Below are 27,599 nucleotides of genomic sequence, written 5' to 3'. Positions count from 1 at the left end.
AAAGGCCCGGCATGCCGCGCGCGCCCGGCCTGCGAGCTACGGCTCCCGAGAGGCCTCGCGCCGCCACCTTCCCGGCGTCCTCCGCGCGCGCCCCCTTCCTCCCTCCTTCCCTCCCGGCTCGAGGGCGGGCGCGGCGGCGCGCGTGCGCTGAGGGGCGGTTTGCATGGCGGTGTCAGCGGGAGCCGAGGCGAGGTTGAGTAGAGTCTTGCCGGGTCCTCTGCCCGCTCCCACAGGGCTGGCGGCGGCCGGGCCGCCGTGGGCTGGGCCGCGCTCTCCCCCCGGGGCGGCGGGAGGGGCCCACCTTTGCGTGTCCCGCTCCCCCCGACCCGGGGCTGTGGTGCGGAGGGGTGTGACCGGGGGGGCGGGAGGCGCAGGGGAGGAGGTTCCCCCCGGTTCCCCTCAGGGCTGAGGTGTGTGTGGGGGCGCTTTCTGTGGGGCCCTTGCGCGGCTGGAGGGGTGTCCCGTGCCTCCCCCTCACCCGGGGCCGCCTTGCTGCTCCCCCGGCCCGGCGGGGCGGTGCGGGGCAGCCCGCGGTACCGGCTTTGCCCCCGCGGCGGTGAGTAGTTCCCGTGTGGGGCTGCGGCGTTGCTGGAGCCGGCGAGCTGTCTGTGGGACTGTTTGCTGCTGATGGTGTCTTGGCGTAACTTGGGTTGTGTTTCTTTGCGTGTAAAGTTACACATCGACAATAAACTTCCTATTAAAAGTAATAAACCCAACATGCAGTGGGCTCTAAAAGATGCTGTAAGTGAATTTGCTTTTTCTGGGAGAAGGGTGCTTGTGTGAGTACCTGCTCTGTGCTTGGTTTATGTATCTTTTTCCCGCCTTTTTGACAGTTACTTGTGGCCTCTCGGGAAACGGTTGAGCTTTCCCTGTGTGGTGACTCAGGTTGGGGCAACTTGTTGGAGTAGGCAGCTGTGGAGTCTTGATGTATTGGGAGACTGTGAAATCTCATCTATTTCTTAAGCATACTTAAAAAATGTTAGCATTGTTTGTCAACGTAATTGACACAGGTGTGTTTTCCAGATACTTGTGCTAGCTGCACAAAAGTGACTTACTTGAGAAGCCTTTTAAGTAGGAGTCCCCAGGTCATCTGTGCTTTCTTAGCAGTATCTACCTGCTCTTCCATGACAGAGGCAAGCTAAATCTCAAACCTGGTGCAAGCTAATATAAAGCTAATTGTAACTAATTTACTTAAGGGTATCACTATGCCCTAGTTTTCTCCCTATTATGTTTCATTGTAATTTGTGACCTTCACAAATGGTGGTAGAGAAATGTCATCAGAGGTAGCTTTTTCAGAGAGAGTGTTTAATTGTTGTAAGCTGTGCAATTTTCTTAAATCTTTTTATAAAACCTCTGAAACATTTCATGGAAAACACAAAAAAGATTGTTGGTGAGGCATTTGACTGTATGTATTTCTTGTCATGAAGTATAATTTAAAACCAGAATGGGGAATATTGCTGTCAGAAATGCTAAAAACATGAACTTAAAGAGTCAAGCTTTGAATTTTTTAAAATTATTTTTATTTTTAATGGGTATGCATTGAAAACTTGAAGCTCAAAAAATGTAAGAGAATTCCCTCCCTCCAGCCCCAGCAGAGTACTCCTAGGTAGAATGTGCTTATTATCACAATGGACTCATCTGTTTTTTACAGCTTAGGTTTCTTCTTATAACCAAAATGTTGCACGATTGACTCAGTGTTAAAATAACTGGCTCTGGGATTTTGAAAGGCAGAGCTTCCTTTTGGAGTCTGGCTGCATGTTGTCTTCACAAGGAGGCCTCCTAACTGAGGAAAAGGAGAAGCAAGCATTCATACAAAGCCTTAAAATTAGGCCACTCTTGAACTGGTGTACTTTTAGGGTTCACTGCTTGTAGCTGGTAGGTATAGGTATTACCATAGAATAAAGAATTGGAGGCAAGAAAATACAAAATCTGTAAGGCAGGGTAGAGGTGTGACTGGACAATAATAGGATTTTAAAATAATGCTAGTTTGACTTTTCTGTTAGTGTCTTTAAAAGTTTATATATTAAGAAACAGTATGTGGGCTTTTGGATTAGAGAGGAGACTGCAACTGTTATGAGAGAGGCTCAGCTCAGAGTGGGCATTGAAATCCCATTGGGAGTTCCTGATGTTACACAAGTCATGTCTGTGGATGACAGTCAGTGAGAACCCAGCGTATGCAAGAGGTGCCCCTGGCTTGGACAGCTGTATTATAATGGGAGTTCTTGATGGGTAAATAAATTGAGATCTGACTGCCTTTTGTGTTTTGCTAAATGATCTTGAACTATCAGTGCTTTTTTCTTTGGAATCGAACCACTGATGGTAATGCGTAGACTTGATTGCAGTGCATCATGTTTACTCTCTTGAAGATCCTGTCTGTAAGACCCTGCATAAAATGCTCATGATGGTTATTGTGTTTGCCTCTGCTAGCAGTTTCTGTGGCTGCTTGCTCTCTTGGTAGAGTCGAACCAAGGATAGTAATGGCCATAGATTTCCCTTTATTTTGAGCAAAGTGCTTCCCAAACGGAGGCAGGGCAAAGGAAGCAGTCCTATGGCGTTAAAATGCACTAACCCTTGAGTTGGAAACAGCCTCGGAGTGGTGAACTTCACAGAGAGCAGCCTGTAGAGCGGTTTGAGTGGAACTGTGTTAAGGCGAAAGCTGAGGCATGGAGAGCTGCCTGTTTGATACGTGCACTGAGGATACAGCTGTTGATCCTGTTTTACACTAACAGTAAACTCCCACATTTCTCCTTCAACCTTTTGTTAAGTGTGGGGTACAATGTTGTTACAATGGAAATTTTTGTGGCACTTAGGTAAAGTGGTTATGACAAGAGGAGATGCGTGTATGTTATTTACTCATTCATGACAGAATATCCATACATATATATGTATACAGCATTTAACTGTCTTGAGGAATTTGTTAGCAATATTTACCCAACTATAAAATATATTAACTATGTATGTAGTTGTAAGAATCAATAAAAGTATATTTCTTTAAGACAGACAAAAATACCCAAAACTTTGTTGTTTGGGGTTGCACAGCACTTAGGTTAATGAAACTTGGATGGTTAAACCATGACGTTCATTGTCCAGGGTGATGTGTGTGCCAATGGTTTGCTTGGGTTAGAATAGCAATTGGACAAAGTCACAGGGCAAAAACATGCCAAGGGCATTTTTTAAACACAAAGATAAAACTGCAGATATTTCTGGGCTACTTATAGAAGGAAGCTGGATAAGTATCACAATATATTTACCCTACTGCTGTCATTTTTTCCCTGAGCTTTATTATTAACCAGTGTTAGATACAGGCTGTTGGGCTACTTGGGCCATTGGTCTGTCCCGATTCTTGGTTCTGTCTCGGGCCATCCTTGGTTCGGTAGTTGAGTTCCAGCACACTCAGGGTATGCGTCATCAGTATCCCTGGAAGAAACTTCTTCAGTTTATCTCAAAGAATTAAATGTGCTGCTTTGACATAACTGACATGTCTTCTTTACATCTTTTAAGTGAAGGGAAATGGTTGAGTGATGAAGAAATCTAGTTTTCTCTCTTATTTTCATTTGCTGCTAACATGCTTCAGACATTTTAACTGAAACATCTCATAATTGTTCTCGGATCCAAAGCTACAAAATATTTGGTAAATGTGAGGTAACTTCATTTGGAACTTGGTTCGGAGTGTCATCACTTGAAATTTGAATGGAAAAATAAATCTGCTTTAGATTAAAGTGTTTAGTATGTTGAGCATATGAGCAGCTTATCTTCACAATGTTGTTTGTATCAGCAGGATGCTTTATTCAGCTTCAAAAGCCGAGGGGATGTGGATTTACTTTGCTTGTGGTCCTTCATATCTTTGCAAAGCAAAATAAATTTGTGCTTCCAGGGTTGTATAGTTCTTTTCAAGTCACTCACTAGCCTTTTACATTCTCCTTACAAAAGCTGTAAACGGTTGAAATAACCACAGTTGACGAGGTCCATCTCAAGGAATTTACTATGTGGTGTGGTGAAGAAGATAAAGCTCATAGGAGTTGTGTGCTAATACACTGCCTGTCTTTAAAATTAATATTGAAGGGAAAAATCCTGAACACCTTTCCCCCTCCCTCACCCTAAACTGCAGGAATTAAGTTTTCTTCTATTCAGTTTGGCATATTATGTGTGTAGTCTAGTATATATGTACTCTAGTAAAGTAGGGGCCAAGTTAATTTGTCATTTTGTCTCATTGCTTATGAATTTTTGGGATTGGTCACAGCTTTAAAGGGTGTACTGTCTGGGTAAAACCATTATCCTGTGGATGTGGCAATTCACTGTCCAATATTATCTGTTTGCTTGAAGGTTTATAGTGGGCAGCTGAGCTCCTTGAAGTATTTTTCTTTGGGATAGGAGACAAATCTCCAAAGTGCCAGGAGCTCCACCTTTTTGTCTTTCACCACAATTCATGCCAAATTTTCAGATACCTGGTGTTTTTCCTGCCCAAAGCTTGCTGCTGTAGACTAACAATAGTATTTTTATTTCATTTTTATGTTGTTTTATAACCCTTTAAAACAAATGTAATTTACTTCAGGATGGCTGCATGACAGAGTTGGGTAATGCAAATCCTGTCTGTTGATTATGGAAGTAGATGACTAATATTTTTGTAAAGCAGTGCTGGCATATCTTTCAATATCAAGTGTTCTCTAGATGCGTGTGGTTGTTAGTTGAGTGCTTGTGGACATATTTAGATGAAAATCATGAGTGTGTATGTGTGTTTTGTATCTGTGTGTACAATATCAAGTCAAGCAAATTGTCTTATACAAAAGTCTAAACTATACTCTTGGAGCAACATACTGAAATTTTTCTGCAGTGAGTAATAAAGTGATAAAGAGGCAAGGATTTCTTGAGGGGTTTGCTGTTTGCTTGCAATGGCGTTAGAACTTGTAAGACTAAAGTTGTAAGACCAAAAAAAACCTCCAGCAATGTCTTGGTTGAGGTTAAAGTACGAAAGGCTGCAATAAACTTTTGTAACTTTTCCAGGTCATCTTGTAATGGAAAAAAATGGAGCTGATTGTGACATTGCTATGGAAGGCACTAATGATTTGTTCATAGGCAACTGTAATAGTACAGGAGAGTCAGAAACAAATGACCAGGTTTTTCAGGTGAGATATGAATGTCCTGTTTTTGTAGATGCTTTCTTTAAATTCCCTCTGATTAATTTACAGTATGATATTTCATCAATGTGTTTTTTCTTGCCTTTATAGTAATACATTGTGCCTTTTGAAAAAGTACAAAAGTTCTTTCCCTTGGATTCTTGAGCCATTCAGTTTTGAACTGATGAATATGCAGATGTTACATGTAATGACAACTTTTAGTAATCATATTACTAGCTCCTGTTATAGTGCTGAAGAAATATATGGTTTATTGTGTTAAAAAAATCCTTTAATAAAAGAATACTTGATGACATGCCTTGCAGTAGGAGGGGTTCAGAACACTTGAAAATCAGGTCAAATTTCTTAGTGACCAAGTGTGGCAAATAAGAATCCAGGGCACAGGACATTTGTGTAGGCATTGGGGAAGAAGGGTCTTTAATGTATTTATTCTCAAATGTTGCCAGATATTCCCAGTCAGAGTGATTTCTGTGCATAAACTTTCTTCTGCAGATTACTTCAGCTAACATAAAGTTAAAGTATCATTCAGGTAGTAATTTAGTAGTGTGCTTATAGTCTCTATGCTAGTGCCATTTGTTGCTGCTTTTCTAATGTAGTTTACAGTAGACAGTTTCAGCAGGGAAGATTTACACCTGCGGAATTTTTGAGAAGGTTATTTGACCCAGGTCTGACTTTAATATGAAATTTAGAAACATTTTTCCCCACTCTTTGGATTTGTGGTTTACAGATTTTTGTAGCAGAAACATCAGAATTGTTTGTGTGATTGCTGCAAGAGATACAACAAATTGCACTCCTTCTTGCGTTGGCCAAATGACAGCACACTGGTTTTAAATGTTCTTTTCTTTTTCTTTTTTTTAATAGAAATTGCTACTCAAGATTAAAGTACATTTTACTGTTTTTCCTCTGTGAAAGCATCTAACCTGCATGGATCCCAGGGATCTGTTGTTTGGACAGAGTGACTCTCCCACAGCCTTGCCCATCGCAGTACGCCTCTTGGACAGTTCTCCATCATTGGCTGCACCCGTGCGGCCATCCCAGCCGCAGCCTTGCTCTGCAGAGGAGTTCCACCTGGTAGACCAAACTGGGCAGCCTCTCTACGAGCTGCAGGCCCTAGGAGGGCCCAGTGCGCAGATGGTGAGTGTGTCTGAAAACAGGGCAGGTGGTTTAGTCACAGACGAGGGGGCTCTTTGAAGAACTCTTTTACATGGTGCTTGCTTGTTGTAACAACAGCTGATTCAGACTTTAGCAACACGGTGAAACTTTTCAGTGGTTCAGTTCATGCTCCAGTTGCCCTTCCTCAGGTAGGCAAATCCTGTCTCCAAACAACTTATGTCTTTTGCAATTATGAAGCCTGGGTGTTATTGTGTGATGAGATCCCGTAGTTCTACCACTGCTGCTTTCTCTATATTCCCTGGATAAGTCTCTCCGTGTTTTTTTTGGGGGGGATTGGAACGTTAACAATAAGCTAACCCATTATGTCTCTCCTTTCCCCCCAATTAATTTGCTTAAAACATTGCTTTGTAATTCTTAACGCTTATTTTTAAAAAGGTAGCGCTCTCACCCAGAGAGCTTTTGGCATGTGTTGTACTAGCACTAAAGACGCTTCACCCATTTAAAGTCTAATAAATCAGAAACAAGATGATATTTTATGTTGTTCTAGGTTTTATAACATTGTTGGGAACAACTCCTTGGTAATTATGGGAAAATTTACCATAAGGAGTTGTTTAAGTTTTCCAGAATTCTAGGAGATTTTTTTTTTGTTAAAGTCTTGAGCTTTTCTTCTATCTGCTTTTGCATAAAATACTGCCCATGAGGTCAGTTTCTTAGGAGTAAAGGTCAAAATTTTTGTATGTTGTGATTAATTCTGCTAGTCCATGAATGGGGTTACAGTTAATCCAACTATGAATGGCTTTCAGGTTTTTGATCGCTTTAATAGTAGTGTTGTAAGTTCCAAATAAATATGTAATTCACTGTAGAATCCCGCAAGTTGGGTTTTTTTCTCCTTTAATCAATTAAAGGGCTATTTTAAAAGGGGGGAAGTAATTTTAAGAAATTGACAGTAAATAGACAGTTTCCTTATTATGTGAAATCAAGTTAATTTACAGACCCTAATTCCAACCAAAATATTTCCTGTTCTGGTAATAAGCAAGCCCAGTCATGCTGCATGACGATCACCATACAAACTAGTGCCACTCATGCTTTTGTGTGATTGCCTTACAGATGATTGTTGCCAGCCAGTCAGAAAATGGACAGGTGCTGCATGTCATTCCTTCTGCCCAGCCAGGAATGGCCCAAGTGATTATTCCTCAAGGTCAGCTTCTGGATGTGACCAGCACGCAGGGTGAGTTTAACTTGTGAGACTTGAGGGGATTTGTTCCTGTGGCAAAAAGAGATCATGCAGGATATGCTTAAATTTTGTTAAACTTTCCAAGGTTTTTTAAACTTTTTTTTTCATTTTTCTGTATAAAATTCTCAAAATCTGAGCAGTAGTTAAGTGTTCCTGTGGATTGAGAGCTCAAAGGTAAGATTAGAGTCTTGATGCTGCGTGGAGAGAAAAAAAATGAGTTGGGATTCAAGTCATGATCCAGCCCTTTTCACTTACAGCTGGAATATGATTTCATGACCTTGCATTGAAAGGCTTGCTCCTACCCTGATGCTCATCCTTCCCTCTCTCTCCACCTGCTCTTGGGGGTGGGTAGGACCACTGTTTGGTTACAGTGTAGTCTTACATGACTTTAAGCTGACTGTGAGCCTTCAGTTACTAAAGAATTGCTGCTAGTTTTTGTAGACAATAAGTTGCAGTGCTGAATAGTACTTTTGGATTCCCATTTTTCACCCTACATGGGGCTCCCTCTTTGCAAATAGCTGTTTCATAGCACTATTGTAGAACATGTATTCAAATACTACAAGGTTTTTTGTGGATTTTTTTAGTTTTAGTTGTGGCATTTTTTTCCTAGAAACTTACTGCGTAAAAGACTTTGTAGTTATTTGATCTTTAAAAGACAGTTAGGAAGACTGGTCAGCAGTTTACTATAGAGATTAAAGGGAAAGAAGAATGGACTGTCAGCCCTTGAATTTCACTTGCCTGCAGGTGGTGGTAACGCAGGAAATGGCACAGGCTTCAGAGTAGATTTTAGTGTCTTAAGGGCGTGTCTATGTAGACGGAACCACTGCTCTTAGCTTTGAGCCAGAGTGGTGTTACTCTGAGGTGCACACTTATGGGTGTTCTGGCACACGCTTTACAGTGGAGTGATTTCTGTACTGAGTCAGTAGCTTATCACTCTTGGGATGGAGGAAGGAAGCTTTCAGAATTGAAGGGCAAAAAATCCCACATCTAAAGAGAGCTCCCTTTTCTTTATGTTGAGACCAAAGTATCAAATGTCTGCTTTCAGTTTTCCATCATGTTTTTGTTTAACTATACACACAGGCTTCAGTCTAACAGTATTTTTTGGCTTATGGATTGCTCCCTGTTATCAAGAAAGGCTAAAACATTTGTTCTAACAATGTGTCGGATTCAATTACAAGAGGCCTGTTTTTTCTTATTTAGGTGTTCTTTTTCTAAGTACAAAGCAGTATCATAATCTCCTTTTTTCTTATTTTTAAAAGGAACAAGTGTGCGATTTGCAGCTGAACAAAATAGTTGTGCAATCCTACATGAGTTTGTGGAAATGTAGAGTAATTTGCAAATTCTTCTGATTATTTGCTTTGTTGTGGTAGTATTCATTAACAGTAGCATGATTACCAAAGTCCCTGAGTACAAAAAACCTTATTAAGTGTAACTTCATATGTGTGCCTAGAGTTTGAGTATTGATTCACAACTATTAAACTACTTTGTCATCTAGAAATCTTATTTCATATGGCAAAATGCTTGCTTTTCCAACACACAAAGTTTAATCATAGCTTGTCATTTCCCCATTCTGAGTTCAGTTATTAACCAGGAGGATGTTTTATTTTTGCGAAGATGTTTCAGAAGGGAAGTGTGGTGATGGGAACTTGCAGACTGCGGCGGTGGCTGCTATAGCAGACAGTGCAAGCAGTTACATTCTACATCCACAGGCATCTCTCACCGTATCGAAAAACCCAACCACCAGGTAGGTCAGGAAGTAAAAGGATGAACAATCACTTTGATCCACTGTTAGTACTTTTTTTTCTTGCAGTTTGTTTTTGCAATGGTTATCACAAAATTACTATAGAACAGAGATTATGAACCCTTAGTATTAGTGAGCAACGTGTAGCTAACTGTGTTTGCAGGCAGCTTTTGTATGTGCCAAAGCAGTGGAAAAAGCAATTAAAAGTACCTGTGTTGCAGAGAGAGTTTGATATATTCTGTCCAGAGGAATAGGAGGGCATTAAAGTAGTACAGTGCAAATTACTGAAATTACTCCAAATAAACAGATACTGCCAACCAAGAGTTGAAAGTGATCCAGTGAAGGAACTGCAGGGAAAGTTGAAGCTTGAGGGAGCAGAGTTTCTTGTATATTAAAACAATGAAAAAATGAACCCCAGGTTTTTAAGGCAAGTCGATACAATATCTATAGTGTGATCATATGCTGTAGGTTATACATAAAATCCATTTATTTGATATGTTACCTGTAGTTTAGACTAAATTGTTGCTTTCCTGGATGTCTGTATAGACTTTTACTATTTTATTTTTTTTTCAGGGTAGTGGAAGATCCCTTTCCCATCCCTCTTCAGCCATTGCCGCCAAATACACCTGCATGGGCGTGCCGTCTCAGGAACTGTGAGGTGAGCTGCAAAGAATTCTGATGTGATGTTTTATCATCTAGATCTAAGATATTGATACTGTTCCATGAAAGGAATGATGTTCATAGTTGTAGAAGTTGTTTGAAGTTTCCTGGTATTATGAAATAGTAATGGTACTACTAGCACATTTAAAACCGCAAAACATAAAATGCTATGGAATCCATTTCTTTTTTGAGAATGTTAGAATGACTGACCATCAACAGCTCCTGAAGCAAAAAAAATGTGCTTCTGAAATCTCGATGCCATACAGTGCTGGGAAAAGCCATTATGTGCTGTCTTAGAGTTCAGCCTCAAAGTACAGTGCAAGCTCTGCTGTCTTCTGCTAAGCAAACTGGTTTTTGTTGCCCTTAGTGATCCATCAATTAAAGAATAAAATTACTTTCGTAAGGCCCAAGTCTGCAACTGTTCCTATTAGTTTGTGTTGTCACTTAGAAATCAAAATCCATGTGACTCGCCAGGGTCAAGTCTGGGATTTATGAGAGCACCTTAATGTCAGTGTTTTACTAAGGATTTCTATTTTAGATATTCTCACAGTTGGTTTGTTTTTTTTGTACCAGCATGGATACTTGTGCTTATTTTCTCTTTTGTTAAAAAAATGTTCTGTCTTTATTCCCTGAGCTGGCTTTTGACCTAAACAGAACTGTCTCTTTATTTGCATATTGTTAGAAGTCTGCAGAACTGTCCCGATGACTGGGATGATATCAACAGCTAGAATGCATCATAAATCACTTAAAAGGAAGGGAGGGGAGATGGGAAGATTCTTGAGAGATCACCTACTCCTTCGTCCTCCTACCAGACTCTTCCTAATAAATGTTTATTTTACTTTCTCGTAATACTTTTTTACAAGAAAACTCATACTCTCTCTAGCTGGTTCACTTAAACATTAAGAGGTCAGAAAATTAATAACATGAATTCTTCCATGATGGAGATACTGTTTTCACAGAAAGAGTCACTTAATTCAAATGGCCATTTAGTTGTTACAGTCCAGTAAGATATATGACCCCCTGTCACTGTGGTTTTAGCACTATGTGGCACATACTTTCTTGTCTTAACATCAGCGTAGCTTATCTGAATCATTTCTTATTGTTTTCATTTTATAGGAGGACTTGTATTATCATCTGCTTGGTCTATCTGAGTCTATTACAAGAAATTTCACCTGCTGTGTTTAAAATTCACAGTAGCAGCATTTATAAAAGAGCTCTTATTTTTAAAGAAAAGGAAATCAAAATACTGTTCGAATGTTCTGAGGATATAAACATCTGCCTCTGCTGTTCAGCAGAACTATTGCCTGTACATGTTAAACCTCCTTGTTCCTTTAAAAAAAAAAAAAATTGTTGCTATTCTCCCTGCAGAGTCAGCCCATCCAAGGAGGAATAACCCAAATTCTCTTCCTCCTTGTGTGTTATCAGCAGAGTTGCTTTGCTGAGTTTCAGTTGCACAGTGAAAATCCACTGGGGACTGCTAGGATGCATGTGCCTTTTCATGGGCACAGACTAGAGCCAATGGGATTTTGAGATGTCATTTATTTTTCAGGTGTGACCATCTTGCAGAACGTTTTGTTACTAGTAACAGGATAGAAGGGTCCAACTGGAATTTGGAGATCTAGTAGAAGTGCAGATAACTGTGGCAACTCAAAATGCCACTCTTTCAGTCACTTGCCAGAATAGAAACAAGCTTAAACAGCATGGAGGTCTGGGTGAATTTCCCAGAAGGTGCCAGCAGGTGAAGCCATGGTATAGCCTCTGTACATGCTGCCAATTGTATATCCCAGGGAGCTGGTCAGGACTGAACTCCGAATGGCAATGACTCCTTTGGCAGTTAGTACTGCAGGCAAACACAGAGCAGCGTATGCTGCAGCTGTCCAAAAGTAGCACTAAGCTCTGTGTTTGGTGTTGATTCCCTGAGTGCCTTGAAATGTTGAGCTTACGCTTGCTGTGCCTAGACAGTGTAATACCTCTGGTATCCTGCTGCTGTCAGTTCACTCGAGGAAGACTGCAGTCTTGATGTGTGCACTTTAGTGTAAGCTTTTATGTACCCTTGCTGAGATGAGGCCGGGGGGCAGAAAAGGAATTGCTGCTCTTTTTGGCTTGAGGCTTGGCTGGAGTGAAATGATTGGAGAATATCAGATTACTTCAAAGTAATTACATTGTTAATAAAAAGAGGATTTTAAAAGAAATAATTATTTTCTATAACCTACTTAGTTTTCAGTGATCTGATCAGAATACATTTCCAGCATGTATCAGCATACTGAAATAGAGTGTAATTAAAAACTGCATTAATCAACTGTACACAGCTAAGTTCATTTATTTGTGTGGAGCAGATGGTCTCATTTGTCCATTTGCTCCTACTTGGGAAGCTCCTAGGGAGCAGGGATCCTATGTGCTGTACAATTTTCTTCTCTTCCTCCTCTCCTCCCACCAGTTTTGGGAAAATGATCTATCTTGCGCAGAAGTAAAGCCAGAATAGGAGACAGCGCCTTAGCTGTTATCACTACTTTTCTGGCACAACAGTTTTATCAGTCTTCTCTCATCTCCTTAGAATAAGGTCAATGACCTATTTATAGTGACAGGTATAAGATATGGGGGGAAAAGTGCTGGTCATGCAGTATTCACTGTGTGGAGTGGTACTGTTATCTCTCTTGTGAAAGGTGGCATCTGGGATGTTTCTGTAAAGAAGGTGCTTCTGGTACTTCTGAGGCTGCTTTGCTTCTCTTGGATTTTTCAGGTCAGATTTTGGACAGAAATGTTACTTATTTCTGGCTAAACAATTGCCAGCTCCTCCTCCTCACCACAGCTGCTTGAGTGCAGCCTGTGTACTCTTGCTTAACTGCTGGAGCGGTGTGCTTGCAGTGCAGTGAGCTGCTGAAGTGTAAGCAAGTGGTATCTCAGAATGACTTATGCAGCCGGTGCATTCATAACCCTCTGTTTTTGAGCTTGCGCTAGCAGCAGCACGGTGCTGGCTTGGTTCATTCACAAGGTGTTTGTTTGTTCTTTGTTGATTGTAGGTCTTGCTAACCACATACATTTTGCTTTTCTTAAGTGACTGAGGCAGATTTTCTGCAGTTGTCAGTAAAGTATTTGTATCATAATAATCTTGGAGAGTCACTGTTGCTGCTTTTGTTGTCAGTATTATTTAAACATTGAAGGTGGCAAAATGGATCTATCAGACTTTAGTACTCATTCACCATGGATTTGCCCTACAGATACGGGTAAGACTGAGCTGGCAAACTACTCTGGGTGTTACTTCCAACTGTTTGATCAGCCTGATCCTGAGCTGCATATGAACAGAAGCGAGCATGGCATTCTGAATTCAGATGGAACGCTCTTCTCTGTCCCAGTGCTTTCACTGCTTGATGACTGGCGCTGGTATACCAGCACTGAACCAGCTGTGATGGCTCTGAGTAGCTGAACAGTTGTCATGGGGGATACTGCAAAGTTGACAAGTTGTTTGTGGGGTTTTTGTTTGCGTGTTTGTTTGGGGTTTTTTTGTTAGGGATTTTTTTTTCTTTTTTACTTTGAGTCATGTTAGATGCAGTTTCTCTGGAGTTGCCCAGAGCTTAGCAGAGTTCATTGAAACCACCATCGTTTTGCACACGGCAAATCTGGGGTATTATGTTTCTGTGTAATGTTGAGAATCATGAGTGCCTTGAAGACTGGGAGGACTATTACATGAGATACTCAATTCCAAGTTAGTGCACTAAGTGGATGAGACAGTTACTGGTGGTACAAGCAGGTGTATTCTGCTCCAGCTCAGTGCAGCGGGTGTGTGTTGAAGTAGATACATTGACAATTTTTAGTGCTTCAGAGATTCTCTGTGGGACTCAAGTGATAATGTTCACTGAAGACAAATTTGCCTAGGACTTGGCTGCAACTGAAGTGTTTGGGAAAACAACAGGAGTGAAGTTGTCCTATGGAAATCAGAGTTGTCAGTAACTTTAATCTTTTCAGGGGTTCTTGGTGTACTTAGGGTCTTGGAGGGCTGACAAACTCCTTACCTCAGTGGGGAGTGTTCTGTTGTTAGATCCTATGGTAAATCTATTTGAGAGGATAGTAGTGGGGGGAGGAAAACACGAAATGCCAAAAATCTGAGCCTGTGTCCTCGCCTGCCAGAGTCCCTGACTGCTTTTGTTTTCTTGTGTAATGTTCAGCAGTCAGCTGGGTGAATAATTCTATCATTTCACCTCCTTTCCATACAGAAAATTGGGGACTCGTACCGCGGCCATTGTGTGAGCGAGACAGAATTAGAGAGTGTCCTAACGCTACACAAGCAGCAAACACAAAGTGTGTGGGGGACGCGCCAGTCTCCAAGCCCAGCCAAACCCGCCACACGGTTGATGTGGAAATCTCAGTATGTCCCATATGATGGGATCCCCTTTGTCAATGCAGGTAACTAACTTTTCTTTTAATAACTACTTTCAAAATTTCAAGGTCAATTGCCAACTGGCCATAAAGAAGGATCTTTATGCTGTTCCTTAGTGTTGATAAAGTCAAAGCACAACCATAAAAAAAGAGCAGCTTAGGTAACACAGTCTGGAGGAGCTTGTTTCCCTGAAACTACAGGCTTATGTTTTGTTGTGATTAATTCCTTTCGCTCTTCAGAAATAAATTAGCTAAGCACCATTTGATGGGGATTCTTGTGCTGAGATCTTTAGATGGAGGTCCCATCTGCTCTATTGGGACATGGAAGTTGTCATAAGGGTAAGAGCTTGTTTGAGTATTCTTGGTTAACTTAGAGATCCTTTGAAGAGTTTGTTCCACAGGAGTCAATAAACTATTTAAATGGCAACTTTAAAAAAAGTTGAAGAAATTTTAATAGAAAAATAAACATCAACATACCACAGCAGACATTATTTTTTTTTTTTATTTTAAATGAATGTGCAGACTTCATAGGTTGGTAATTACATACGTAGCTCATGCAATGCATATGTGAAATTACTGAGAGTTCATTTGGATATGAAATGAACAGTTTTTAATTGTTACATAGATATCATGAATGACTGGAATGTAGGTTATGTGCTTGGGGTCTTTTCTTGTTGGGTTTTTTTTTCTGAAAGTAACTGAAAAAGTAAAATGTTACCACCAGTTTTAAAGCTTCAGCCATAATCCATGAGGTATAAGAAAGCTAAGAACAAAGCCAAAACAACTTACACTTTTATTTTTCCCCAAAATGCATATGAGACATCTTCAGTTTTCTCTAAGATCTGCCTGATGAGTTGCCCCATAGTAGGATATTTAGAGCAAAAAACACATGTAGATTTTTTTCTTTAACATGTTGTAGACTGTTAACAGAGACTCAGATAATTGTTGTAATATTTTTTGTTTTGCTCAGGCCCCCAAACAGGCATTACATATGTTTCTAACATGTTCCCTTTCCAATACATTTAGATTTGATTTATAACTCCCTATGAAATTCATTAAAATCCTTTACACCTGTATAGCAGTGATTGTAAATATGATTTACTGAACTGCAGTTTAAATCCCAAATAACTGAATTCTAAACCGTGCAGGACAAAAGTGGTGTTCTCGAGGAATTTATCCCTTCTGCATAAGTGGAACCAATCTGAAATAACTTCCCTGCTGTGCCTCACCCGTGGGGAAATATAGAGAAGCTGTGTAGCTCCCTATAGTGTAAAACATGCACTAATCATCAAAATCTTGTTTGTTATTTTTAATAAGAATTTTGGATAGTTGATGCTTTTGTAAAACAAGGGCCTCATCAAATTGCTTTTGAGATTCATATTAGCAAGGACTAGTTTAAAGCTGTTGAAATCTTTTCAATCCTAGAACTTCAGTTTTAAGTTTGTTTTTAAAAAAGAGACGAGATATCTGTTTGTTATACATAATTATCTTTTAAATTTCCTATTTCTTTATTTGCATTGATTTTTTAAATATTTGTTATTAATTTTTTAATGTCACACTCTAAGGCAATAAGTCATTAGATATCTTATGGAAACACATTATGTTGCTGTTGTGATACTTAAAAAGGTTTTGGTTATATCACTTGTGGTTTAGGCAGCTCCTTGCACGCATACTGGAGTATATGAATTATAAATAAAAGATAACTAAACATGATGTGGAAGAAATTTGGAAGAAGTTCCTTTCTTGAACACTTTAATGCTATGCCTGTTACCCCTTTTGTTAGAGGTCTGACTGGAAGAAGTCACTTCCAGTTTAGAGCTAAGCAATATTTGTTTAAGCCTGTCTGGTTTTGTGTGGGTATGCTACACTGAAACAGTGTTATTTAGCAGATAAGACAGGTCAGACTTGCAAGTAGGAATATATGGGACAGCATGGTCTGAAGTATTGATTTAAGACAGGAAACTGGAAGTAGCTGCTGACCTTTGATTTCAGATGTGGATTTTCTCAGTTATTTAGGGGATTCTGCTTCTCTTATGCTTATTACCATCATTGTGCTGCTTTGGTAACTTGCAAGGCTGCTCATCTTCTAAAGTACTGGTGTTCACAAGGGCAGAATCCAATATTATGTCTTCATATACATTGCAGGAATGTTGTGAGGTGTAATGAGTTTGGGAAATGCTTTGAAAATGCTCCGTGTTTCTTACGTGCTGAGAGAGAAGCATTTGCGCTGTATTTAAATGCTTGCTACACTTAAGTGTTCTGCCTTCTAGGGAGTCTGGTGGTAAACAGCAATAACTGTTTTGGAACTCTTATCGTTTCTGTAGTTACTGTTTTACAGTAATGGCTTCAGTGGTTGCTCAAATAAATAGAGCACATTACTTTCTGTTCCCAGGAAGCAGAGCCATTGTAATGGAGTGCCAATATGGACCAAGGAGGAAAGGGTTCCAGCCCAAAAAAGCTGGTGAGCAGGAAAGCACCTCCGGCCATCTGTACAAAGCCACTTGTCCAGCAAGGTAAGAATTGTCTGTAAAGCTGGAAGACCTACTCAGCATCCTATGAAAGCGTTCTTTCTGTGAGCTTGACAGAGCACTGTTTGGGGGTGGTAGCTGATGTGCACTGTAGCTCTTAGTCCTTGATAAATTGAGGTTAAGACTCATTTAGAGGGAAGGAGGAAACACTGTCCTGTTAAACTGAATAAGTCTGAGATTTGATAGGTTGCCTGGATGCAAAGTAGCAGTACATGAGGATATGAAATACAAGTGGGAATCATTCTCTAAATGTGCATTAGTGAATTATTGTGACCATTTTTGGTCCTAAAACTTTGTCATCTTAGTTGTTGTTTTTCCTTTGGGCTTTTAATTGCACTCACATCAGTCAATCCTAATTTAGCAGATTTCCTATTTGCTGAAGGAGTTACAGCTCTTCCTGTTCACTGGGGACTTTCTCCTTATCCAACACTAATGATTTTTTTCTTTGTCCTTGAGCATCCTCCTGGGTGCTTGTTCAGTTTTTACTGAGCCAGGAGTGTGTTTACCTGGACAGTTGTAGCTGGGTATGTATGTGCTCAGGTCTTGCTTCAAGCAGGGCGAACTACAGCCTGTTCAGCAATGGTGCTGTGCTTTTACTATACTGAGACACAGAGGATTTTTTTGCTGGGGTGCACTCTGCCTCAATGGCTTCCAGACTGGAACAGAAGTGTGTCTACCTGTATCCATCTGCATCCATCTACTAATCTTAACAATTCTACGGTTCTTTTAGAGACTCCTCACCCCTTGCAACACTCTGCTTGAACTTTTTCTATACTAATGTTTGATACAAAGTACGTGAGGTTTTTGCCTTCCCCCCCGAGGGCAAAGTGTACTGAAGGAGAATTTTTTTTTTTTTTATTCCTCCCACCCCTTGGAAGGATCTATATTAAAAAGGTTCAAAAGTTTCCGGAATACCGAGTTCCTACTGACCCTAAAATTGACAAGAAAATCATAAGAATGGAGCAGGAGAAAGCATTCAACATGCTGAAGAAGAACTTGATAGATGCTGGCGGTGTTCTCAGGTGAAACTTCCACTTTTTTCTTTATCTTGACAAATGAAGCAAAAAAGAGCAATAATTTGCTTGGTTTGCTTTATTTTTTTACCTAGTCAATTTATTAAGGCTCTTGCTTAATATCAATAATAAAAAAATCCCACAATGTCAGTAAGACTTCTGTGGCTCTGGAGTATTTAGTTTGGTAAATGTGTTATGCACCAAGCTGTGGAACTTCAGCAGATGTTTTCATGCAAGGAGCAGATAGAAATAGTTGTAGTATTTGCAGGTTTGAGCTGGTTTGTTTTGCATTGAAAAATGTGAGGGGGCCCTGAGGTCTGAAAGGCAATATCTTCCAGCTCAGGGGCTGTAAAAACTTAAGTTACTCTAACTAGGAGGAAGTCTGACAATCACAAACAACCAAGAGACTAATGTTTTTGCCTTTGCTTGAGAATTGTGTGTAGAAACTCGTTCCTTCTTGCCAGGTGGTATGTACAGTTACCCACTCAGCAAGCCCACCAATATCATGAAATGGAAACTTCCTGCCTCCCTTCTTCACCGTCCCATTTTTCTGTGTCTTCTCCTGAGGAGGAGGAGGAAGTTGTTAGAGATGAGAACTGTACTCTGCCTTCCCGACTTCATCCTCAAGTGGCAGACAAGATCCGAGAACTGGTGTCTCAGGGAATAGAGCAGGTCTATGCAGTGAGGAAGCAACTAAGGTACAGAACTGTCTGGCATGTTCTCAGTCTGTAGTGCTGTTATCTACTTTTGCATTTGATTAATTTAGTTTGCAACTAAATGGCAGTGCTGATGCATTACTGAATATATTTCTCATATGTCACGAGAATCTGTTTTCCCAGCTTTTGTCTTCTCTTTCCATTTTGTTGTAGGTAGCCCCTAAGAGCTGCTGTCCTCTTTTAGTTGTTAGTTGACTAAATGGGGATTTTTAATTCCAAACTCTGTAGCAGATGCACAATGAACAGGGTCAGAAGATCATCTAGGTTGCTCTTGTCTCATCATTGTAATAAGGGGAGGGAGAAGGTAGCAATGTCTATAACAGAGGGAAATAGCACAATATATTTTAAATACACATATTTTAATATCCTTTAACATGTGACAGAAAGTATGTGGAAAGAGAATTATTCAAGCCTGATGAAGTGCCAGAAAGACATAACCTGTCCTTCTTCCCCACTGTGAATGACATCAAGAACCATATTCATGAAGTGCAGAAGTCCCTGAGGAATGGTGAGATGGTGTGTAATTCAGAAAGTATCCCAGCAACGGTACGTTGGCCTTTGTGTTTCTTTTTGATTTTTGGAGTTAAATGCTGGAAATCTTATTTTTAATTTTCACCACTTAACTGTATTTAATCCAAAATTCTCTATGACTTTATATTTCCAGCAGCAATATTTTCAGTGGAATCTCTGGCTGAGCAAGATTGGATTAAACGTGAATAAAACCTTCTGACCTTATTCAGTATTTATCTCATCAGCATTAGATTGCTATTAGTTGTTTGACAAATTATACAATACTAGCACTTCATGATGACTGCGTGAACTGGAAGCCATGTGGTGTAGAAAAATTGGCAGTGTCAGAAAATTTTATTCATGGCTTTGTCATTGTATATGTTTTGGAGAAGTTACTAGTACTTTTCTGAAAAATGGGGATGAAGTATGTCTCAGGTGCAGTCTAAGTTAGGGCTTGCACAACATTTTGAATGCATAAATATTAATAAATGCACATTATAGCAAGTGAAGTAAGCATGAAGTAGATACTTCAGAATGCTCAGTAACTCTTACGTGTTGTTCCTTAATTTTCTTCCACGTATTGAGTAATAAGGGATGCACAGTGAGCCTAGCTTTCCCAATTATAAGGCTGACTGCTAAGGAATTGCTGATTTAGAATCATCTTTGACAAACTATTCTGTTAAATCATGCTGTGTCATCAGTCTTTTCCCTCTTCCTTACACTGCTTTTGGCACAGGTGAGTGGGTGATACTTGTTAGTTAGCCAAATGATTTGACTACTTTCTATTTTAATAGAACTGTCATGAGCAGACTTTAGCCTTCTTGGTATAGTGCATGTTAAAAAATCTTTTACAGTATTTTTTTGTAAACCAAGAGCTCCCAAAATGCATAGTTATAAGAAAATAAGAAAATGTCGGTTTAGACACTGTTTTCTAATGGGTCCTGTATTGAGCCTATGTTCCTGTAGTAGACAAACTTGCACCCTTTCTGAGAACTGAGATCTTTTTCCTTTCAGCTGCAGTGGACCACGGACAGTGGAAATGTTCTCACAGAAACAGTGACTGTTACGTTTGCGTCACCACCTTCAGATGGTAGGACTGCATTAATAACTTAACTGTCTCCAAATGTGATTTGTTTTATTAGCTGTGTATCAGAAGTTCACTTTCCTTCCAGGGAGGTTGCTGTCATGTTCTGTCACTCAACTGAACTTAAGGAGGATTATTTTGGAGTGTCTATTTTGGCATACTTTTTTCTAACTATTTGACTGGCTGTGTGGAAAAATGTGTAGTCATGATGGGGTTGGCAGAAGTATGAAAACTATAATTTTGGCTTTTATTTAGCGTCCTCAAGCAACTGAAGATTTTAACAGTATGCTTATGTGGAAAGAACATTTTGCCTTGGATGAAGGTGCTGATAACACCTGTGTAGACAAAATTCTTACTGAACACATACATCTGTCAGGGCACACATTACCCAGGAGCCAACTGGGTACCTGAGTTCCTCAATGGTTTGTGCTTCACACATACTTAAACATCTTGCTAAAAAGGACTCGAATGCACATTGCGATTCCTGCTTCCCACAAAGTCATTGGCTTGATGAGTTCCACTGCTAGGACAGGCCCTGAACAGCAAATGTTGTATTTCTGTTGTCAGAGTTGAGAGCACTCTTTCCATTTTTCTTAATGCTTAGAATAGAAATAGAAACAGCTTTGGCAGTGGCAGCAGGGCTGTGAGATATGTTTCTTCATAGGTGTAACTTCTTTATTAATGTGTGAAGCCAAAGGAGCATCTCTTCCCAGTGACTGCTGGGAAGCCACCTGACGAAGTATTATACTACCTCCCACTCAATTGCAAAACCATGTTTCTATAGAAATGTACACTCTGGTTTTATGTGTTCATGGTCAAAAGTCCATGAAGATGCTAGTTACGCTATTTTTCCTTTGTTGAAAGTGGGTTCCTGCTACTATTACTTCAACTTCAAAACATGTGCTAAGACAAAATACAGGTGTTTGTAACTAGATCTACTTATTACCCACATAGTTAGGATTCCACATAGGCTGAGATGCTCCACTGGATCATGGTGGCTGGTAATAAATTTAAAATGAGATTATTCTGCCCTTTTCCCCAGGTTTCAAGGATATTTTGTCTAGTGTGACACCAAAAGAACTTTCCTGCATGTTTATGGATGTTTTCCCCATCCCTTGCTTAATAGGTTTGATAGGAAACTCATCAGAAAAGTTGCTGGCTTTTTGCAGGGATATGATTGCAGCAAGTTGAAGAGCCTAATTGTTTGGATACATTAAGATAATGCTGCACTCTTCTGAGATGTTTTTAGTCTCAGTGGCACTGCCAGCTTATTTCCTCATTTAATTGGAACGTGGTGGTGGGTACTTTTTGTTCCAGACAGCTGATAGAGAAGTCTACAGGGACCAAAGGGGCACTGCCACAGTTGTCATGTTTAAAGATTTACTCGTTTTGACAGTTATCCTCCACTGTGGTTCTTGCCTGAAGAAGTCCTGATGTGTTTGTGTTTCTTTGGCCCCTGTCACTCACTGATCTATTTCTTATCTTTGTTGTAGCAGGAAAAATAAACCCCCAGAGGTTTGGCTCTGTGGTTCTCCTAAATAACTTGGTGAACATGATTTACGTGGAGCAGTTCATGTACACCAGTGCATTTACAGTTAATAAAAAGGCCAATGTTGGACTTTGTTTTGTTTGGGAGTTTTTTTAACTCTCATTTTAGCTGTTGCTGCAGTGGATCAATTTGAACTGAAACGCATCATGCATGCTTGGTGCTCTTAGGGTAAGAATTTCAGTGTTGACAAGTGTCAGAGGACAAGAGGTAAATGTTTAGGCTCAGTTTGAATAGTGTCCTTTTTTAAGTAAATCTTGATTTTTAGGAAAAAAACAATTTGCAATATAAGCAGATTTACTGTGCTTAAGCTTGCGTGTCTATGTTAGTATTTCCATTACTGAGCTTTTATGGAGGGACACAGAATAGTTGTACCTTCAACAGCTGTGACAGAGCTCAGCGGGGATGACTTTTGGTATGAGCTGTCTGAATGCTGGAGAAGGTTCAGGAAGACCAATTCTTGTTTTCTTTGTCTTTCACAGATAATTTTCCAAGGCAAAGTAGCCTATCAAATGTGTAAACATCCATCCAGTGACATACTGAGTTTTAAAGGAAGCTAGAGAATTGGATTTGTGTAGTTTTCTGCACATGTGCACCAATTCAGTGAATATAAGCAGATATTCTAATTCCAGCATATCTCGACTCCGCTTTAATATGTGGGTATGTGTTTGCACACATTGCAAACACATTTATAATTGTATTACGAGTCTAAGCAAAAAAAGAAGCTTGACTTTGAAAAAATCAACTCTAATGTATGTGAAGTGGTAACAAGGAAAACCAACACTGACTTTTAAAACTACTGTTTGTATAAATTTTTTTTTCATTTCAACTTGTGCTGAATGGGGACAAATTTACATTTAAGAAATCAAACAATAACAGAACTAAGCCCAGCTGTTTGTGTTTGTTTCCTTCTTGTGCAGAAATCTGATCTCCATGTGATAGAGCTTTCTCTGTTCTCTCCTAGGTGTAAGAATCACTGTAACTATCAAACTTAAGTGTGTTCCCTTTTACATCTTTTATGAAGTATAATGACAAATGAGATAAAGTACCCATATATATATATAAATTTTATTTTTAACTTCTGGCATTCATACTGAATGCCCATGCAGTGGGGTAGATAAGGAGTTGAACTCCTAGCTTTATTCTTAGGCATGTTGGTGTGGAATACAACCTAAGTAAAGAACTACCATCTCTTCCTACATATGAATATTCATAAAAGCATATAGGATCTCTCTATAGTGTTAAAAAGAGCCTAAATATTTGAAGTAGTTATGTTCAAGGAGATTTATAGAGTGTGTCTTACGGTCAGTTATGATAAAGAGTTTGCAAATCAGTATATATGTTGAAAAACATATGTCCACTCAGATTGCTGGAAACTTTTCTATGATTTTCTGCTAGAAAGCTTTTTATGAATTGAATATTCTCAATTTTTTTCCATTCACCAGGCTAATCTACATGCACAGGGCAAGCTCTTCTTTTGCAATTATAGCAGTGAAGCTGCGAAATTAAGCAATGCCTGCTTGCGTTTGGATAAATCTTATTCAAAATGTTCTGGGTAGCTCAAACAGGAAATGGAATGATCCCATGGGAAGTTTTCTTGCAGAAATTGCTATAAGTGAATGTCAATTTTTACAAGTCTTCAGGAAATGAAGTCCATCATTCTTGCATTAAGTAAGAATTTTGAGGATATGATGGAATCTGTAGGCTGAAAGGCCTCCAGATAAATGGACATTTGTTGTGATATTGTGTAGAAGTTACCCTAATTCCACAAAGATGTTTGGAAAAGAGTGGTGAGACTTAGAGGATTTCCTGTGTAGATCTTTATTTTGGAAGACAACTCTTTTGATACCTGTCTGTTATTGAGCCCTTACTGAGGTGTATGTATTGTCAAATTATTTGATTGCTGCTTTGATAGAAATGTTTCAGCTTTTATGTTTTAACTAGAAATTCAAAGCACAGGGTAGGTTGCCATTACTTTGCTCTCCACAACAGATTTATTGATGCTTCTTTTTTTACTCTGAACAGACACATACAATCTTCCTACAGTATTGTCTTTTTCTCATACCCAGCCTTTTTTCTTTAACATCCAAGTTCTTCTGCGAAGAGAACAGCATATATGTATTTACATGTCTTATGTCTCTATTGAGATTGAAGAGGTTTGTTCACTTTGCAGGGGAGGCTTTTAAATGGGAAGAAGAAATTTGTCATAACTATCTGCTTCCTCTCTGTGGCGCTGTAGGGAGCTCAGCAGGGGAGTCAGACGTCACCAAAGCAGAATCCAACCACAGCGGGGAGTCCTTGCTACCAGAAACAGCTCAGCTGTTGTCTTCGCTCTCTTCACTTCAGCCCAAGATATTTGCACAACTTCAGGTACAGTCAAATTGTTTACAGAACATCATACATTCTGCACTGGGAAAGCTGAAGGTGAGCTGAGAACAGCAAGTTCCCTCTCAGCTACTGATTCCAAACAATGGCTAGGTAACGCAGACTTTGAAATATCTGTCAATTCATATTTTGGCCTCTCTTGCATGTCACATTTAGCATATAGCTGCAGTGCAGGGGATCCCACTACCATCTTTTGACGCTTTGAAGTTAGGGTCTCTTGTGAAGGCAAAACTAAGAAAATGAAGGTAGTGGGTTTCTGCCTCAAACCAAGCACCTATTCATTTTCCACATGGTCCAGTCATTTCATAATGAAAATGTTGCAAAACTGAGGGGACATAAGTCAGTCTTACCTACCTCTTTTAAATTCTTCGCCAGCCTTTTAAGAAAATATGTTAAAATCCTAAAACTGCTCCCAGCTGTTGAAAGGCTGAAAAGTGGGGATAAGAATGTCATGCTAAAAGAACTTCTTCTAAAGCTCATCTCCCTTCAAAGCTGGCTCTCTTAGCCTTCTTCCCTAACTACTTCTTTGAAAAGCTACCTTCATACTTCCCGAACTCCAATGAAATGCATCATATCTTCCCTAAAAATACAGTCTGCAGTAAGGTGCTGTTCTACTTGCTGTTCCCTTCTCTTTCTGAAGTCAACATAGCCCCACCTCACTCTCTGGTTTTGAAAGCAGTATGCTTAGCTTTTATTGTTCACCTCTTGTGGAAATGGGCAGCATTGGGGAATGATTTGAAACTGAATATCAATACAAAATTAGAGCTTTATGGTCATTAAGTAGTCTTCTAGGTGCTGCTAATTGTCCTAATTGTTTTCTGATACAACTTTAGCCTAGGGTTACTGGGATTGACTGTTCAAAAGCGATGAGGTATAGGATGTCAGAAGCTATCCAGTTCAAGCATTGCAGAATGCGTGTCATTAAATGCAAATTCCTCCTGCTATAAATACTGGTATGTTAGTACTTCTGCCTTCTCTTCACAGGGATTACAGCTGCAGTCAACTTTTACCTCCACAAATGGATCAACAGCCCTGATAGCTGTAAATAACCATTCCCCTCCCAGCCCTGCAAGTCTCCTGGATTCCATAGGGAGTGCAATAACCAACCATTCTCTCGTACTTGGTCAGGGACACAGTCTGCAAGCAGGTGCTGGTCTAACACGGCATAGCACTGCTGCCTCTGCTTTTGGGACTCTGCCCGGCTCTGATCAGAGTCTGGTCACCATGGGCCAGTTGGTAGCAGTTGGAGGGGTAGATGACTCCAGAAGCCTAGAAGGAGGCATCCATCAGATTCTTCTGGGAGATGTACAGACTATTCCAGTACGAATTGTGGACAGCCATCCAGCACTTAGTAAGTTGCAGTCTTCCCAATAATATGTAAATTTAGAAAATACAGTGGATTTTGTTCTGTGTGTCTTGAAGAAAGGAGAGAAATGTATTGATGTTGTGGTTTAACCCCAGCTGGTAACTAAGCACCATGCAGTTGCTTGCTCAGCCGTCCCCCCGGCAAGAGGATGGGGAGGAGAATAGAAGAAAAACCACCTTATGGGTTGAGATAAAGACAGTTTAATAGGATGAGAAAGAGAATAATAATATGATAATATAACATATAAAACAAGTGATGTACAAACACAATTGCTCACCACATGTGGAAAGGAAAAAAGACCCCCATGCCCAGTTTGTTTCTGAGCAGCAATTCCGCCTCCCAGCTAGCTTCCTCAGTTATATCCGGAGCATGAGGTTATATGGCAGGGAATATCCCTTCGGCCAGTGTGGGTCAGCTGTCCTGGCTGTGCTCTCCTGGCTTCTTGTGCACCTGGCAGGATGTGAGAAGCTGAGAAGTCCTTGACTTAGCGTGGACACTACAAGTACCTAGGAACAACTAAAACCATCAGTGTGTTATCAACATTATTCTGGTACTAAATTCAAAACACAGTGCTATACCAGCTACTAGAAAGAAGATTATCTCAGCCAAAATCAGGACAGTTGATAATGGGGAACTCCAGCATAGACTTTTTTCACCTGGTTCTGCTGGTTCTAATTAGATTTTTACTGTGAAAACATGCTGACTGAAGAAAAAAAACCCAACCAAACCAACCAACAAACCCCAAACCTTAGTTTTTGCTGTAAAAAGATGATTTCTTAGTTAAACTGCTTTTCACTTTCTTTGACCAAATACCAACTTATTTGATAAATATGATACTTTTTCTCCTGTGTGTGCATACACTTATGCACATGTGTGCTTCGTTAAAATTATCCTGCATGTTCTGGTGTTCTGGATTTTCTCTTGTCCAAGTGCTAACTTAAGAATAAGCTATTTCCTGCTTGAAATGCCTGTGCAGTCATTGAGAAGTGGCCAATCATGCCTGAAGTGTAAGTCGTTCTCTAAATCAACATGCTTTAGACCTAATTTTTTCAGCAATAGCACCTCCATTCCTCCTTTCCTCTGGAAAAGAAAGAAAGAAAAAATCAAAACATGGTAACTTTATTTTTCCATGGGAAAGAGGAAGGACATCTTGTGTGAGTAATTTTATATCTCCAAATATTATTTTTTTAATAAAATGTTTTAAATATTCTTACTTGAGGGGACCCTTACTGCAGTAAATTTGTGTCAACTTGCAATGTCTTATATACAGTAGATGACATAATTGGCTGTCAAACTAAACAGCAGTTAACAAATTGCTTACCTATTAGCTTGAGTTCCTGAAATATTTTTCTTTTAAATGCATACAGTTATGGGGGCTGAAGCCTTATGAGTGGAGTGTGAATTTCAATGTTTGTTTTTTGTTTTGTTTTTAAGCTGAAGAAAATACAGAGGGTGTTATCTGTGTGAGCCAAGTTAAACAAGAGCCACGGGAAAAAGCATTGTCTGCGGAGCCAGATAAAATCAGAGACTGCCATAGTCCCTCACCTATTTAAATCAGTGAAGCCCGGAAGGATTTTTCAAATTGGAGAACTCCAAATGTCTTGGAAAGGCAGGTGCTCTCAAAGTAATGCCATTCTTATTAAGTTGTATTGTGACATTCAGACTAGCCATATTTTACGCTAGTTCTGACAGCTGTTTTGATTTATGACTGATGTGGCTCACTGCCAATTCCAGGTCATTCAGTTGCCCTGTGGAACACCACATCTTTCTTCTATTTCAAGTGTTGAGTAATTTGGATACTATCCAAATGGCACATTTTGGTCAACATTTCTGAAAGTCTTCCACAATTTAATTCCTTAGCTTTAGAATGTGGATCACAATGCTGGGTTTGCTTTTCTCCTTGAGACCCTCGACTGTTACGGCACTACGGAGACCATAGAATATGCCAGCTCCAAGACCACAGAATCCAACAGCAAAGTGTATCAATACAGCAATGGGGTTTTTTTGAAAAAATGAAGGTCCAAGGTGCTAAATTTCAAAGTGACATGAAGGACATGGATGCTTAAGAAAATGCAACTTTGACCTGATCATAATGTTAATGGTGTGAAGATCAAGGAGAGGAGAAAGGTGAGGTTGCCAGGTGAACATAAGGTTGTATGATGAAGAAAAGTGTGTGAATTGTAATGGTGAATGTTTT

At 39.8% G+C, this 27,599-nt stretch overlaps 1 protein-coding gene across 6 annotated transcripts; it reads left to right on the top strand.

Moving 5' to 3' along the window:
• The first annotated feature begins 123 nt into the window (after nt 1-123).
• On the top strand, nt 124-26,972 carry CARF (calcium responsive transcription factor). 6 transcript variants are annotated; one of them, XM_054829072.1, is made up of 16 exons: nt 124-192; nt 5,002-5,123; nt 5,994-6,266; nt 7,353-7,473; nt 9,094-9,223; nt 9,794-9,878; nt 14,092-14,281; nt 16,647-16,767; nt 17,661-17,804; nt 18,260-18,493; nt 18,895-19,057; nt 20,036-20,111; nt 23,891-24,021; nt 25,021-25,077; nt 25,165-25,387; nt 26,837-26,972. In XM_054829072.1, the coding sequence occupies exons 3-16, from the start codon at nt 6,057-6,059 to the stop codon at nt 26,953-26,955; spliced, it is 2,004 nt and encodes a 667-aa protein (XP_054685047.1). In that variant the 5' UTR covers nt 124-192; nt 5,002-5,123; nt 5,994-6,056; the 3' UTR covers nt 26,956-26,972. The 6 variants fall into 6 exon arrangements, with proteins under 6 accessions (XP_054685047.1, XP_054685043.1, XP_054685045.1 ...); XM_054829068.1 differs by having other exon boundaries at nt 25,021-25,387; XM_054829070.1 differs by having other exon boundaries at nt 173-337; nt 25,021-25,387.
• Nucleotides 26,973-27,599: the final 627 nt, after the last annotated feature.

This window comes from Grus americana, chromosome 6 (genome assembly GCF_028858705.1).
Source record: "Grus americana isolate bGruAme1 chromosome 6, bGruAme1.mat, whole genome shotgun sequence".
NCBI classification, from domain to species: domain Eukaryota; kingdom Metazoa; phylum Chordata; class Aves; order Gruiformes; family Gruidae; genus Grus; species Grus americana.
Note: the sequence above shows the minus strand (reverse complement) of the source record. Positions and strands in the feature narration are given on the sequence as shown.